We start from the raw sequence: 17,520 nt of genomic DNA, 5'->3' as shown, positions 1-17,520 counted from the left end.
TAACTTAACTAAATTACCTCGCTAAAATGATGTACCGTAAGTCCACCTTGTGCCACCAAACATCTCTGGTTAGTCAAGGTGTGGACTCCACAAGACCTGTGAAGGTGTCCTGATGACTACAAGATGAAGGCATTAGTAACAGATCCTTTAACGGGGTTGTACTCTTTAACTATATTTTTAAAAATATGTAGGAGACAGAATTTTCTGACACTAATATATTAGGAATTATAAGTTCTCCTCCTTTTCTTGTTAGTGCAACCTTCTTTACAAATTGAACAGTTTCTATTATCAAAGTGGCTGCTGGTGATGGAGAAACGACCAGATGTGTCCGTCGGCCTCTGCCAACTGAAAAACACTGAGTATTCAAGGAGACTGACGGACAGATCTAGTCACGTGCCCCTCTATTAAAAGCCTTTTAGTGACGGACAGATCTAGTCACGTGCCCCTCTATTAAAAGCCTTTTAGTGGTCAGGAGAGCTGTGAACACTCTAAGGAAGGCTACATTAATAAATGCAGGAGGAGAACCCATAAGAGATATATATATATATATATATATATATATATATATATATATATATATATATATATATATATATATATCTTTTCTCCAGGTAAGCAGCCCACAATCAGTCATCCATGGGATCTAAAGGAAAACATGATCCATCAGACAAGAACATTTTCTTCATTGCTCCATGGTCTAGTTCTGAGCTCGCATGCCTGATGACTGTACCCTTGGGATTAGCATGCAGCTAAACATCTTGTCAATGCACTGTTCATTTTAATACCTTTCCATCATAGCCTGCATTAACTTCTGTGTGAATGATCATGCTGGACTTGACTTTGCTAAAGCCTTTGCCATCCATAACCCTGATACTGATATTACAGCTGGCCTTCTTTTCATATACTGGGAGCACTTGACAAGTCCTGCTATTTTGGACATTCGCTGACTGAGTAGTCCAAAGGTCACAGTTTTGTTCATGTCAATGTTAAACCATTTATTCTCCTTACAATGTATCCACTTCAAAAATGACCGTTAATTTGCTGCCTACTGTATCCATCTATTGTATAGAGACAATGAGAAGAAATTCATGCCATCTGCCGGTGGTTTTATTGTTATGACTGATCGCTATACACGCCCATCTAAATGCAATTATACGTTATGAAAATGAAAATAAATTATACTAATTCTGATTTAAAAAGTATAATATATTCTGTTAGTTTAACAACCTGATTTGTGTTTGAAAGATATACTGTACTCAAGCGTAATCCTAAGAGCAAGTGTTTGCCTTCACGCTACATCACATTTCAGTCTTATTCAGAACGTGCAATATAAATAAACAGTTGCGTGGCTTCCATCAAGAATTGGTGCGTATAGTCATAGTAAAGCTCCACAGACATGGTAAAAGTAACTCTACATAAAATTAATGCGGAATTTTGATTCTATAAACTAATAGAAAAAAGTATTTTATAAAGTCCAGCCTTCACCAAAATGGCACCACTATTGTCCTGAAATCTCTTTTTATACAGATTCAAACATCTGTTTGGACCCAGAAATCAGGAGCGTACAGCAGGGGTGGATCAGAAAATATATTTAGCAATCAGGTTACAGTTTTTTTTTTAGGCAATGATAGCAGGTGTCTGGGTAGGTGGTTGGCTGGTAGGTAGGTTTGTAGTTACTGTTTTTTTCTTCCACTTACTTTTTTCATGACCATAAGAAGAAAACTGTAACAAAGATCCTTTTGAAGTTACTGTATTTGTAGACGCATGGGGATACTTGAAAGGAATGTGTCATCACAAAATGTCCTTTTGTTTCTATAATTTTTCTGTGTAAAATCAATTTTTTGTAACGATTTTTTTTCCATAAAATGATCTATATCAAAAATAAAATTAGAAATCTTACAATGTTCCCACTGTCCACTGGGGCAGTTGTAGACTCGTATTCCAGGAAATACACATGTACAGTAACAGCAACAGACTGACTCAGGCCCTATCTTTTGTATTGAAGCATCATGTGCAAAAGTCATTGAAGGGAGGGGAAGCAATATCGAGTATGATATCACTTATTGTGAATTATGGATCCTGCGTTTTCAGCTGTGTAGAGAGTCGTTACCTGTCATTGTAATCCTGCCTGTAAAATTGCTTCCTGAGAGGGCAGGAAGTATGAGTCTAGTAGAGCTCCAGTGGCCAATATGAAAACTGAGCTTTCTTTGTTTTTTATTCTAGATTGTGATATGGCAAAAAGACATTGCGAAAGAAACTACATTTTACACAAAAATTTGACTGAAAAATAGTAATTTTCCAAAGATACATTTGTTGTAACAGCTTGGACTCCGCCTTATATTACTCCATAGGAAGGAGCTCATTAATAACACTGGACAAAAACTACATTCGAGGCAAAGCAAAAAGTAATCCACTTGCCACAAAAATTCTTTTATAAACATCATAAAGCTACAACAACCAGAAAAAGAAACATAACAAAAATAGTTCTTACCATCAAGTGTAGTTCCTTCACCGTTGAGTGCAGCTCCAGCTCCTGATCCATATAACGCATTTACAGACAGGGAATAAGCTGTTCCAGCATCCAGTTCCTTTAATACTGTATCAGTTACTGTCCCTCTCAGTGTGACCTCTTTGGGTTCCCCTCCTGCAGTTGGTACATAGGTTACAAGGTATTGCTGTACTTTGCCTGGTGCTGCACCCCAGGATAACCTCAAGCTTGATGTGGTGGCATCATAAACTCTCAGATTTCTTGGCTCTCCTAATACTGTATGTAAGATAAAACATGAGAAAATGTTAGTAATTATAAAACACTACATAAAATTGTGATCATATTTATCATATGACATTAGCAGATGTAAAAAATACTGATGGCAAGTAGACTAAAACAGGTGCTGTACCTTCCTCAGTTGCACCATTTCCTTGTAAAGGTTTCCCTGGACCTGAGCGATATTCAGGTGTGACAGACACCTGGTACTTTGTGTCAGACAAGAGATTCTGTAGTGTCACGGCTATTTCATTCCCTGGAACTGTCACTTCTTTACGTTGTCCCCCAGAAACTGGACGGTATCCAATCCTGTACCTTAAGACATTGCCAGGAGCTGGTAACCAGCCCACCTTAAAGCTATCCGTTGTCTCATCACTTACGATAAGGTTTCGAGGTGCTCCTTTCACTTTAAAAGTAAGGTTGAAAAAAGAATAAATGTAAGAATTTAATTAAAGAATCAAGTGAAACGTATAAAGACTTAGAACATCATTTAAAATCATAACTATAAACTGTGTCATAGGACTGACTATTGAAACACTTGTATGCTCTCTCCGTGTTTGTGTGGGTTTCTTCTGAGTACTCCAGTCTAGTCCCACACTTAAGAGAATTTATGTTGTGAGCCTCAATGAGGACAGTGATGAAAATGTCCATAAAGAACTGTGGAAGATGATGAAGCTCTATAAATGAGTACAATAAATTTATAAAACACATTTCGAAACCCCTTGTTGTACATAGTGGCTTTTTAAACTAGATTTGTCGGTGCGAATCATTGAACAATAGGAGTTATTTAAGTTAATAGAGTGCTTCACTTTATGAGGTTTATCATAACTTTATGTTAAAATGTCAATTGCTGCCAAAATGTTTTGGTATACTAAAGACTAAAGATACCTCCCAGCAAGAATTTAATAGAACATTTTGACTGGCTGACTCATCAGACTCTTTTCAGCTGTCTTTTTGTAAACATGGGTGTATTAAAATACTTTATGAGATACTATTATATCATTATTTTGTTTTTCTTCTCAGCCACCTTCTTTAATTTCTAAAATATGCAGAAATAAAGACAGTGCCCTGATATATCTACACAGTTTTGATTCAAACGTTACAAAGTTTATGAAGGTCATAAACTTCATAAAATAAGAACTATTTCAAGTGAACGGCCTTGATTCTCTAACTTATTTTAGTTTTTAGTTAGCGAACAAAAGAATCCTCTCAAGAAATGCTCCATCCAGCTCATATTCTTGTTACTTAAGTAATAAATATTAAGATCATTCTCTACTAACGGTTTAATGCACTCAAGGTAAATAAAGAGCCCCAGGCAACCAAAGGACATTCTGGTGAATCCAGAGTTTGACATTATTATGATCCTCAAAGGTCTAACACTTCTTTTATGTCTTGTGAGCAATTACCTTCTAAAGTTGTTTCCTCTCCTTCCAAAGGAGGACTCTCTCCTTCTTCATAGTCTGCAGAAACTGAAACAGCATAAGTGGTCTCTGGAAGGAGATTGGAAAGAAGAGTGGTGGTAGTTGTCCCTGGAACAGACACTATGATGTCTTCTCCACCAACAGCCACTTTGTACTTGACAAAGTATGACAGCACATCTTCACCTGCTGGTGACCAGTGTACTCTAAAGCTCCTGGATGTAACTTCAGAGAAAGTAAGATTCTGAGCAGGCGTCAAAGCTGTAATGAAACCAAAAATAGACTATCAAAAGTAGAATTGTCATTGTTTAGTGTTTTTGTTGTGTTTTTTTATCAGGAGGACTTAAGGCATGAAAAGTTTTGTGTCTGCATGGATCCTAAGATGTAAATTTATCAGTGGAAGTCAAATTTAAAGGGAATCTACCAGTAGGATCCACCCTACTAAGCCATCTACATGGGTATGCAGACCATGGAAACTTGAATAAAAATTTACCTTGTTATATGCAATCTGATGTCTTTGGGTCTTTTCAGATTGCTTTTTTCCTATGTTCCGTGGCTCCATCGGGGCTCATGCCTGAACCCCTTCAAAACATGATTTGAGCATATGCACCAACATGACCACTGACCATGATGATGCAGATGGAGTCACCATTTGCTCTGTTGTGCATTATTTTCATCCATAGACGCCTATTGGAGGCGGGCACCAAGACATATTACATATAGTCATATATGGCTGAAAATGACGCACGACAAAGCAATTTGGAACTTTGTCTGCATAATTATAGCCATTGGGCCCATCGGCATATATGCACAAATCAGTTTAGTGAGGGGGGAGGGTCAGACATAAGCCCTGACGAGGTCACTGAATGTAGGAAAAAACACAATGTGAAAGGGCCCCTATTCCATGGAAATCCACATCTTTCTTAATATGTAAATTAACTGTTTAGATCTTCTATGGGCCGGATATAGATCTCCCTTAGAAGCTGACTCAAGAGCTTATGTTAAATGAAAGAGCAAGTTACCAGTGTGAGACATGTAGATCAGGAGAACTGACTGTCAGCCATTACATGTCTCACACTGGTAACTTCCCTTTCATTTAAAACAAGCTCTGGATGTAGATTCTCAGAGAGATCTATGTCAGGCCCATAGATCTTAAGAGCTCATTTACATATTAAGAAAAACGTGGATTTCTCTGAAATAACACGTCAGATCTCAGATATCAAGTTATCATTTTATGACCTGCATGCCCATATTGATGACTTAGGAGAGTTGATCCTAGTGACAGAATCCCTTTAACGGCTAGAAAGAGCATAGTCTTTGATGATTTGCTTAGGCATGGATTGTACAGGTACTGAGAGTACAACATCCTTTTATGCCCACCATAAACTTACATTTCCTCTTTATTGTTTGAAGTTCTTGTTCAATACGAAGACAGATGGATTGAGTTAGCTCAAAGGAAATTCTTTGAAAGGCATCAAAGTCTTCTACTGTGTAGACATGGGTATCGGCAGGTGGAGAAGCAATTGCTTCCAACTCAGTTCTTACTGCATCTTTAACACCAACAGCAAAAATCTCCACATCTGAGTTTCTCAACTTTATAGCAGGGTCTTTGAAGGCATCGGAAGACTTTCCATCAGTAATAAGTATCATGACTCTTGGGACGTTTGCTCTTGCTCCCTTGTTCTCAACAAACACCTTTTCCCTGACAAAAGTCATAGCCCTTCCGGTGTTAGTAGAGCCCCCTCTATAAGGAAATGTATTTACTGCTTGAAGAATATCTTCAATACTGTCATACTTGTTCAAAGAAAATTCTGTATATGGATCTCGGCTGTACTGTACGAGACTGATCTGGACTTTATTGGGTGAGATGTCAAAGCTTTTAACTAGCACTTCCAGGAAGGCTCTGACTTTTGCAAAATTTGCCACTCCAATACTATAGGAGCCATCAACAAGGAGGACAACATCAGCTTTTATATCCACTCCACCGGAACATTCTACAAAATACAATACCATCATATGTTATAGTTTTGGACAATATTGCAGGGGAGCATAAGTAAAAAAATATTGTTTTTACTTTGTATGCTTAGGGAAACTTCTTACACAGGAAGGTAAACAATTTGAGTCAACATCTTACCTACTCTTATTTTTGTTGCCTGGGTTTTTTCCAGTGTTGAGATTGGCTCACTCGCTGTGAGTTCTTTCATTGCGAATACATTAATCTGGTACTCTGTATCTGGGGAGAGATCCTTTAGAGTAAGGCTTGTAGTTTGAGGGCCAACATTCAAGGCTTGCTGTTTGCTTCCTGCCAACATAGGAATAAGCTGAACTCTGTAGCCTGTGATTTGGCTCGGTGAAGGCCTCCAGGTGATCCTCATGGATTTAGATGAAATTTCTGTGACCATCAAGTCTGAAGGAGGATCCACAGCTGAAGTTTAAAAAAGGAATAAATAGATTAAGAATATTTGGATTTGGTGGAACTATCCACACAGATGTTCTGATATTAAAAATGAAGTAGTATGCTGTTAATACAAGATAGACAGCTAAAATTAACGTGCTTTTCTACTGTTTTGTTCAGTCTGTGCTTGCTACTACCACGTGTTTTTCCAATAAAATGATATATCACCACTACTCAAACTGCTTATATGGTCATGGTGCTCTCTGAAAGATAATATATGGATTAAGTTATGCAATCTGTTTCCTGAATGATACATTGGTCTTTTAGTTTTTATGCAAATTTGGCATAAGTGCTCTAGGAGTGCGAATGCACATCCCAAGACTCTGACTCCCTTGATCTGTTCCCGGTCCAACCCTGTGTAGGCAAGCCACTGAGCTGTCAGCCAAGTAGATGATAGTGGTGTGGGGTAGAGAAAGGAGTTTGGGAGGCAGAGGCTTGGGAGGTAAAGTGGCACACCCAGAGCACTCAAGCCTCTTTTGCAAATAAATCAAAACAGCATATTTTTAGTCAAGGAGCAACAGATTACCTCAGTAAAGGTGTGGATATGATTATCATTCATAGAGCAAAACGATCATATAAACAGTTAAGTGGCCTGACTGAATGCATTATGGCCTGACTGAATTCAGTATGAGGAAAGATAAAACATGTTATTACAACATCTATACTACAGGCACATCTCTAGAGATATGAAATCAGCAGTGAGCTAGCCTGATTGTTTCCATACTTCCGATAAAGCTACATATAGCAGCAGTGTTACAAATGATCTTTACTGCAAATACGATGGCGTAGGGTAGTGTGGTAACTGGAGTAACTGATTCTAGCAATCCATACAGTATGAATCAGTGGATAGTTGAAAAGGAAAGCCAGCTGGAATAGCCCAGTATACATTTATAAAAAAAGGGGACAGTACTGACTACTCACCTTCTTCTCCACTAATAAGTTCACTTAGCTGTTCATCAACTCCAGAGCAAACTTGCTTAATAATTTCATTTTGCACTTCCACTATATTATCAAAATTAGCCACACTGTAGACGTGCTTTAGAGAAGGTAAGGAAGCCATTTGTTTCAGTTCTTTTGCATCTGCAGCCTTTATTCCTAATAGAAAAAAAATCATCATTACAGTAAGTAGTTATTTCCATTTGGTATAATTGCAAAAATTCAGGGTCTCTATCATTTTTAGTCATATCAGACATTTTTCACTATTAGTGTCCAGCACAATTTATATACTATTTTTCATGGGCATTGCATATTACAATGTTTCTGCATCATAGCGTCCAATGCATTTAATATAATTGTTATCATAAAGTGGGTGAAATGGGATAATTACGTTAATTATGCAAAGTTACAGCCTGTTTTGTCAAAGTAAAGTAAAAATATATAGCAAGTTTACATCCACGTATAAATGTATTTGTTATGAAAAAGGGTTGTCATTATTCCTCCAAGTTGCTATTAAAGGGGTTTTCTCCAATTGTCTATTGAGCAGTTCAGGGCAATGCAATCCACTTACATTGTCCTTACTTCCTGATTTCTAGCAGGGCGGGCACTGCATCTTGAGTGACAGCTCTGGGAAATAGAACTGTAGTGAAAGGTGAAATATAAAGCCCTGGACAGTGAGAGCAGAAAGTCGTGATTAGGAGAACTGTTGTGTAAGCTGCCATAACCGCATCTCTTTAGAAGATGAGAGAAAGAGGACAGATGGAAAGTGGGGTGAGCAGCTATAACCGCTGATAAAAATCAATACTCTGGAGAGTTCATTGGGATTAACTGGAATGTAACTACTGTGCACTCTTGGCCAGGTACTAAAGGCCGAGCTTGATGGAAACCAGCTGTACAGTATAAAAGATAAAAAGCTTTCTTTGCAGGAGAATAACAGCAGATAGAAAAAGCAAGTCGATTGCAAACTTGCTTATTTGCATGTTGTCTAATTAAATAAACCAATATGAGAAATTGAGAATACTTTTTTAAGTGATTGATATGATAATATGACAATATATTTTATTCATTGGCTTAAAACATGCTTCATATAAATAAAGATAATGTTTCATACCTAATGTAAACACTTCAACTCCTAAATTCTGAAGCTCCTTTGCAGGAATTTCAACTTCATCTTGGGATTTTCCGTCAGTAATAATAATTGCAATTCTAGGAAATCCTTTCCTGGATCCAGCGGATTGGACAAAGGTATTTCTTATCAAATAATCTATGGCTTCACCTGAAATTAAATTATTGAATATTGGTGTTTCTATGAATAACTTAATGATGATGGTAATATAGGTATGCTGTATGGGATCCTTTAGCATCTCAGTCACTGTACCACCAACAAATAAACTGTAAGACCCATACCTGTCATGGTGTTTCCTCCTTTGTATGGGATTCTCTTTATTGCAGCCAATAACTCATTCTTCTTAAAATATTTGTTGAGGTTAAACTCTGTCCTGGTATCAGAGCTGTACTGAACAACACCAACCCTCGTCTTGTCTTCTCCAATGTCAAATGCCAAAACCATGGAAGTCATGAAATCAAGGATGTATTTGAAGTTAGCTCTTCCCACACTCCAAGAGCCATCCACAAGAAAAACTACATCAGCAACTGTGCTAATAGAACACCCTTAAAAAAAGATAAAATAAAGATATGATATAAAAACACATCAACATTTTAATGAAAAACATGTAACCAAGGTCAAGAATCACTCAGCAAACATGGATGGACAGTTTATTACTGTGGCATTATGTCAGTCCAAACACAATGATGCTAGCTCTTTATCTACTGTAAAGATAAATACAAATATATCTATATCTATATATATATATATATATATAATGTAGAAAATAGACGTCTGTGCTTTTTATTGGACACTGAAAGCTGTGAACTTGCATATTAACCCTATATATAAAGATTGGTTGCATTTGGGAACATGTCAGGTTCCTTTTAAAGTTTTCCCACCTGCTATTACAGTGAACATGCAGACTAACTAATACAAAGCTCATTTTAATATCAGAAATACACAGCAATTTCAACACTGATTTACAAAATAAGTACACCAGCATCATGAAGTCTAAGGGCTCATACTCACTTGCGTGAAATACGGCCGAGTCTCGCATGGTAACACCCGGCTCTGCCACTGGCACTTGGGAGCGGAGTGTGCAGCTCCATGTATTGCTGTGCGGCCACACGCTCCGCTCTGGAGTGCCGGCAGCAGAGCCGGGTTTTAACCTGCGAGACTCGGCCGTATTTCACGCAAGTGAGTATGAGCCCTAAGCAATCTATTCAATGATGCATGATGACAGCGCTGTATGAAAGCACCTTAATCTAAACCAAACATCCTCAGTTTTCATCTACACTTATTGTATGTGTCTTTTGGCTAATGCCCAGTGGTACTGTTAGATATTGCAGATTACAGCTCAGATAATAATATATCATATAGCCGAAGGGTTAGCGTTAAATGGATGCTTCTACTGGCTCAAATCAAAACATGAAACCGTGAATGAATGCCAGTAACTTTTTATAGGGTTTTTATAGGGGTTGTTCTTGCCGCTTCAAAGTTTTTAAGTAATTCATAAAATTTAATTGGGTTTTGCTGTTTACGCAGTGAAAATAAACAATTCTGCTTTCTTAACAGTGCTGCCAAAGACATCACATAGGATACAGAGCAGCCCAGTTAGCTGGTCACATTTCACACCCAACTGAATTAGTGGAAAATGAGGGTATCCACACAAGGTTACAGGAAGATAACAGAATATAGAACCTACAAGTTTCCTATTCACTAGCAGGGCTATTACAGAGAGACAACCCTGGCTATTAATGTGCTTTTAATTTATTTGAATGTGATTATCCTGTGTTTCAGCAGACACTCAATCAATGTAGGGCTAGCATTTACTGCTTGACTTCTTTTCAATGACTGTAAAGGGAGAAGCAATTACTAAGATATATGTGGGTGCCCTTTGACCTTATCCCATTCTTTATTACACATAGTATTTAATTGGAGTACATACGTGGTGAATCGGTGGTTACAACTTTCTTTTCTTCTGTCGTTACACGGCCTCCGGTTTGAACTTAAGAAAAAAAAAGTGTAGATTATATAATAAATCTTGAAAGTCTGGGTTATACACAATGGAATTGGCAAGTTTTTATGAAGACTCCACACAAAATGAGTGCGTGATGGCTGGAATAGACAGGTCAATCATTTTTATGCAATTTTGATGCAGTTTTTAAATAATAACACAACTGGATTGAAAAAAAGACAGAAGTAGTAACTGTCCTTTATACTTTCTCTCTCTTAAAATCCATGCCTGGTTTAGGCTGCAAAAACTGCATTAAAAAATGGAAGAAAACTCTGATTATCAGGCTACTTTCACACTTGCGTTGTTAGGCGTACGTCGCAATGCGTCGTTTTGGAGAAAAAAACGCATCCTGCAAAGTAGCCCGCAGGATGCGTTTTTTCTCCATTGACTCGCATTAGTGACGCATTGCAACGTATGGCCACACGTCGCATCTGTCGTGCAACGGATGCGTCGTGTTTTTGGCGGACGCGACGCACAAAAAAAACCTTCAATGTAACTCCGCCCTCTCCTCCCCGCTCATCGCAATGGGCAGCGGATGCATTGTAAAAGTGCATCCGCTGCCCACGTTGTGCTACATTTAACACACTGTCCGTCGGTACGTCGGGCCGACGCATGGCAATGGCCTGAACCGACGCAAGTGTGAAAGTAGCCTCCGCTGCTATGTACAGGTATCTATATACCTTACAATAAAACAAAAATGTTAACCAAATTTCCCACTATAAGGACCACATGCTATATTAATATGACTGCAAAATATATAGGTCCTGACTTATGGTGTTAACGCCAGAATTCTAGCATAAAACAACTTAAAATGTCAGAATTTTTGATCAACACCAAACTGAGCAAAAATTTTGTTACTTTAAGAGTTTTCACACAGATCTGTGAAGGAGCTGTGGTAAGACAGGGTGTGGCAAAGCACAACCACCAAATTCATTAAAAAGTAGTGGCATTCTTTATCACATAGATGTTTGCTTCAGACCCTGACTGTAGTAACTTTACTGTCAGGGCGCATGGAGACACATGCCGCGTGCATTTGACTAAATCATAAAGACATGTGCCAGGGAATCTGTCAGCAGATTTTTGAAATGTAATCTGAAGGTAGCATGAGGTAGGGGTTAAAACAATGAATTCAACCATGTGTCACTTATCAAGTTGTGTGCTGTTTTTTACTCACAGTGAAGGCTTTACCACTAGGACTTAATCATTGCTGTGACTAACTGGAACAGGCTTGCTAGTCCAACTCCGCCCCTTCCTTTGATAAGCAGTTCACTCTCTATAGACAATGTACATAGAGAGCCTGAAGTGGGCGGAGTTATCTCTCTGAGCTCTGCCACATGCTGCATCTAATACATTTCTGCATGACCATCATTAAGTCTTGCACACAAAATATCTTTCTTAATAAATCAGGTCCATGGTGATTGTTGGTTTAATAGAAAAGAAAGCAAAAATACTATTAATAATAATTAAAAGCTTGTCCCCATTCAGAAAATCTTCATCCCCGGGTGCAATCTGGTTTCAAGAAGCCAACCAAATCCAATGCTGTGTCTCCACTGCTTTGACTTTGGTCTGACATTGTCTGTAGCACTGATCTCATGTGAAATATACAGCAGCCAATTAGTGAGCTCTGAGTGGGGCATTTTGTGTTCACTGGCAGAGCCATTGAGCTCACTGATTGGCTACCGTTCTGTTGATGTGATGTCTGCACTGCAGCCAGTATCAGATATCTGAAAAGGGACAGCCCCTTTAAGGGTTGGTTAACCTTGACATTATCATCAGGTAAACACACTAAGCACATGGTAACAAAGGGAAAAGTCATAAGGCAGAGCATAGAGAAGATAAAATAGAAAAAAATAGTTTTAAAAATGTTTGTTTTACGCTCAAAGAGGTTTTAGAAAGGTAACTTTCTAAACGTTATTATCATACACTGCTATGAATCTATACAACCTCAAAGAACCTGCGTAAATCCATCTGATCTCACAGCCGGAGATGAATGTAAGCATGGCTATGCCGCCACATCCACTGTTTCTCCATTACGCAGAGAGATGAAGTTAATGCTTATTAAGGTGGATACAATAATTGCATAGAACTGATCATAACAAGGCTAAAACAATACATTCCTCATCGATTGTGTAGTGCCATCTGTGAATGTGTTAGTGAAAACAGTCGGATTGTGTATTCGTAATCATTTCGATGATGAATCTCAGCTGAGTACTTACTTGTAAGTTGGCCAAACACAGGTAAACTTTCCTCCGATTCATCATATGAAAGTATTGTGACCACATACTCAACATCTGGTATAAGTTCTGTAAGCACAGTTTGGGTTGCGGAAGCTGGAAGATCCAATTCTTTTGCAGGTCCATCTGGTAAGCATTAGACAAAGTATATTTAGTACATTTATTAAAAAAATACAACATCTTACTCAGAAATTCTCTGTTGACCATTAGAGACTATATTACTTCATTATCATAAGCTCCTCATTCTGAAATATTTTTATATTTAGTATTTCAATGGTTGTTGATCAAAAAAAGAAAAAATCAGGGTCAGACTAAGCACGATCTTGACCCCATAAATTCAAGATTGATGGCACTGTTGCAACCACTATATATATGATGCAGTTGGTTTGAGAAAACAAACTCAATTTAAGACTCACATGCAACTTTTGATGACCTTGTAATCTTCAAGGGGTGTTATAACAGTCTACACTGTATCAACTGTCAGTTGGCCATGATTAGTTGGGCATTGTTCTATTGGTCAGTTTACTCCTGGTTTCAAGAGAACCTGTCATCTCGGGAAAAAACAATAAATACCTGAAGTTATAAGGTTAGTGTGCAGGTAAATAGAGCTACAATGCTGCCCGGCCGACTTACTGAAAGTGTAGCTTTTGGTAAAAAAATAACTTACTCTCTCCTGGAAGCCACCAGCTTCATGTCATTGGGGTATCATTTTAATGGCTAGCTCACTCTGCATATACACTCTGCAGAGCTGGGTGGCAACCAAAGTGCCATACTATAAGGCTACCTGGCAGCATGGTCAAGCTATTTACCTGCAGATTAACACTAGGTCCGGGGTCACACTTGCGAGTGCAATGCGAGAAACTCGCACGAGACTCTCGCATCAATACCCGGCACTGCCGCTGACTCTCAGGACAGGAACGGAGCGTTCAGCTGCATAGAAATACATGCAGCCGCACACTCCGGTCCCTAGTACCGGCGGCAGTGCCGGGTATTGAGGAGAGAGACTCGCGCGAGTTTCTCGCATTGCACTCGCAAGTGTGATCCCGGCCTAAGGCTAGGGTCACGTCGTGTTTTCTCTCATCTGAGAGAACAAGGCCAATTATGCTAATCACACTCTGATCAAACTCTGAACAGAGTATGATCGATGATCTGAGTGTGTTCCGATTTTCTTGGACGTGGAAAAAATTCTCTATCTTCTCCATTCTGTAAGTCCGTGAAAATCAGATCACACTCAGATGTCAACTGAGTGTGGTCTGATTTTTTTTCCCATAGCCATTGATTTGCATGGCCAAGTGTGATCTAACTGATGAATGCAAATTGTGCATGTGAGATTTTTTCCTCATTTTTTTCTCATTTTTATTAGATTGAAACCATTACATATGTGTTATTTATCTTAAACATTTGAATATGGGTGTTGTCTCTCGCAGCCAGTCATGTTGGTGTTAACATGTGACCATTATACAACAATTCCATTGGTTATGTCTTTTTATACATACTCTCTTTTCTAATATGATGTAGCTGTGATAAAGAACACCTGCGTGTGTTTGTTCATGTTTTTAATCTGCCGAAATAAACCTTGGAATGAATATTAGGAGCTGGAAATTGTTTTGTTTCTTTTTTTATGAGTTTTCCTAGGACAGACTTGGTGCGAGGTAAAAATTGAACATGTGCACGACTCCATAGAATAACATTGGTCTGAGTGCGATCCAATATTTTGTTCGATCGCACTGGGACCGAAAATATGGCCTTCTACACGAACTCTTGATCTGCAGGTAAAAAGCGCTTTCCAAAGTTTCCGGTTTCCTTTAAATTATGTAACTTAGCACAAATATTGTTTGTACAAGTAGCCTCTGAATTATAAAAACCTGCAGAATATGATGGTGCAATATAAATAAAAGTTCTGGTAATAAATTGGTTTCATTATGAGGAGGTCCTTTATTGAAAAATTTCTGGACCTGAGGATCAAATATACATGACCATCCCTCCATTAATGGTATCTCACTATACAAAATCTAGCATTATTTATACAGACACATAAGCAGGTCTATAGATTGGGAGAAGACAATAGCCAGGCAAAATGTTAGGTTGTCTCTGTAGACCCAAAATCCGCTCTGTAACAAAGCTCAAGTATTATGAACTGCACATAGAAGTTGAAGATCCTTGTTTGTGTGACGCCCCAGGGTCCTGGCCGTCACAGTGGCATTGCTTTCCCCTTGGGGAGAGTGGTGTCACGCTTGGAAGTGAAGAAGGATAACTTTCACCAGGTCATCACTTACATACAACACGTTCATACTCCAGGGCCAGAAGAGGGAGCTCTGAACCCGGATTAAAGGGAGATTCCCTGATATATTCTGGCTGGAGAGGAAGTTAGAGAGCATTCTGTCGGGGGACAGAGAAGGGAGCAGATAGACATAGAGTGTCGGAAGGTCTGAGGGGCCGTGTAATCCAAGATACTACAGCTCCTGGAGGAAGGAGGAAACAGAAAGAAAGAACAGATTGTAGAAAGAGTGCAGGAGAGAGAAAGCACAAAGAATAACACCAGTAGAGCAGAGCTGAGAAGTGGCTACCTCCCTGGCTAGTAGCCGGAAGACCATGGCCGTGCTGAACTCTATAGTGGCATAGCTGAAACTGACAGGACAGCTGGATTGCACATCACCTGTCCGCATTGATACCCAGGAGACACAGTGATATCTAGTGATATCTATAGGGCCCGGGTCATGATAGAGACCCTGTAAAAAGGCCCAGTTCACCTGTCATATGGGTTGTGTCCTAACCTTTATGGGGGACAGAGAGGAACTGTGAGGACCTTATTGGAAGCCTTAGGCAGTAAGGGACTACAACACTACCGCACTTGGAATAAGACTTTGACCTCCACCTAGTAAATGGGACTCTGGATTTGCTTCCAAGCTGGCCGGACCCTGCCTGTCCTGTGATCTGGTGCCCTGGACTGCGGTTGCTTGAAGCCTTCAGAAAACCAAGTAGAGAGACTGCAAACCTGTGTCCTCATTCTTTACTACACCATTCACCATCTTCCATCTACACACCGGGAGCCCTGGGGACCTACTTCACCTGTGGGAAGTTATACCGTCTAGCTGCCATACCATCACCACAGAGGACCCCTTTAAGAAGCGTCAGTCCCTACTGACCGAATACCACTGGTGGCGTTATGAACATGAACTTTATTCATAAAACCCTAAAAGACTTTTCCTTTACTTGGGTGCCCAGGGCCACGGACCGGGTCGCAGTCACCGTGACATGCCCTTTAAGACTTGACCCGGTACTGAGTACCCCATTGCCCAGGTAGACAACTCATTTCCACTGGGGCTCAAGAACATCAAAGTACAGGTCTGTAATGTTTCCTTGCCTCTCCTTGCTGATGTTACTGCAAGAAGAGGGACCGGACCGGGGATACCTCTCTTGCAGCGGGTCCGGAACTGTTGGGGCTGTCTCCTCTGTTGTCCAAGGGAAAGCTTGCGTACCTGGACCGACCTTTGCACTTGACAGTAGGGGGCATGGCTAAGCTAAAAAGGCCCGATGGAGTTGGAGATTGTACTTCATACCGCACACCGAAACCTGGACCCAGGACCCCAGAGAAGACGACAAAGGCCCACCATTTTCTGCTGGAAACCGGAAACCGGATCAACAATGCCTTCAGGATGACACTGGACTCATCACACGCTAATGGCGTTGGCACCACCGTTTGAGCCTAAGACTCTACAGTCAGGAAGCCGCCAGACCGATAAGTTGACCCTTAAAGAACTGCTTCATTACTGATTGTTGTTGTTTAACTCACCCTGCACACCATTTTTGTTTATGCTACTTGTTATACTTCTATTTACCGCTTCCTCTCCCTGCGTGGAGTAACCCCCTGTTCAAGTAAAATATAGTTAACCCTTGCTCTGCCTCCTGTCCATTACTGCATCCCACAACTTGCTCACATTACTATGGGATATAAATACTGTGACGGGAAATACAAAAGGTAGGAATATAAAGGCCATTACTGTGGTTCTTAGTTTTCTACCTGTGCACTGGATCATAAGAAAATTACTTTAGCAATGACCAAGGCCGGACTGGCCATCTGACAATTCAGGCAAATGCCAGAAGGGCCTGTCTTGTAATGGGCTGTCTTGTCTGCTACATTGTTAGAATCAATGTTCTCAAGACACTCGTACTGTTAAGAGTTGTGACAGAGCACAAAGTCGCTGACTCCGTCTCTTACTCCAGCAGGCCGAAGGTATCATTAGAAATATTGGTCTTGTAGAAAATCTTCCTTTCCTCCATCCAGGGTAATATTAGTAATATATCCCATCTGGTTCATGGGGACTGAGACAACATGGGCCTGTGTGATTTCAAATGCTGGGGCTGAATTTCAGTCCCAGTCCGTACCTGGCAATGACTATGATCCCTCAGAGCCCCATACTTTTATTCAACAAGGTTGGGATTTTTGGGGCCCTTTCAGGTATTACTTTCCTTTTCTACCACCTCTAGAGTCCTCTTTTGGACATTAGTTATTCTCTTTGCCCAGGTATGAAAATGCTTCACAGTCTATTATGTGTGGTGATACAATGTCATCTGGCCCTGTCCTTCC

At 39.7% G+C, this 17,520-nt stretch overlaps 1 protein-coding gene across 3 annotated transcripts in view; it reads right to left on the bottom strand.

Moving 5' to 3' along the window:
- COL12A1 (collagen type XII alpha 1 chain) overlaps positions 1 to 17,520 on the bottom strand; it is a 201,178-nt gene that overhangs the window by 159,554 nt on the left and 24,104 nt on the right. For 2 of the 3 annotated variants that reach the window (XM_069726544.1, XM_069726543.1), the window contains exons 4-13: positions 12,915 to 13,058; positions 10,630 to 10,689; positions 8,981 to 9,244; positions 8,685 to 8,849; positions 7,559 to 7,732; positions 6,317 to 6,607; positions 5,574 to 6,176; positions 4,171 to 4,443; positions 2,898 to 3,170; positions 2,492 to 2,764 (exon numbers count right to left, since the gene is read on the bottom strand). The exons of the other annotated variant lie outside the window; for it this stretch is intronic. In XM_069726544.1, coding sequence (XP_069582645.1) covers positions 2,492 to 2,764; positions 2,898 to 3,170; positions 4,171 to 4,443; positions 5,574 to 6,176; positions 6,317 to 6,607; positions 7,559 to 7,732; positions 8,685 to 8,849; positions 8,981 to 9,244; positions 10,630 to 10,689; positions 12,915 to 13,058 — 2,520 coding nt within the window. The remainder of the gene's footprint in view (positions 1 to 2,491; positions 2,765 to 2,897; positions 3,171 to 4,170; positions 4,444 to 5,573; positions 6,177 to 6,316; positions 6,608 to 7,558; positions 7,733 to 8,684; positions 8,850 to 8,980; positions 9,245 to 10,629; positions 10,690 to 12,914; positions 13,059 to 17,520) is intronic. 3 annotated transcript variants of the gene reach the window in all.

The sequence above is a fragment of the Ranitomeya imitator genome, chromosome 5 (assembly GCF_032444005.1).
Source record: "Ranitomeya imitator isolate aRanImi1 chromosome 5, aRanImi1.pri, whole genome shotgun sequence".
NCBI classification, from domain to species: Eukaryota; Metazoa; Chordata; class Amphibia; order Anura; family Dendrobatidae; genus Ranitomeya; species Ranitomeya imitator.
Note: the sequence above shows the minus strand (reverse complement) of the source record. Positions and strands in the feature narration are given on the sequence as shown.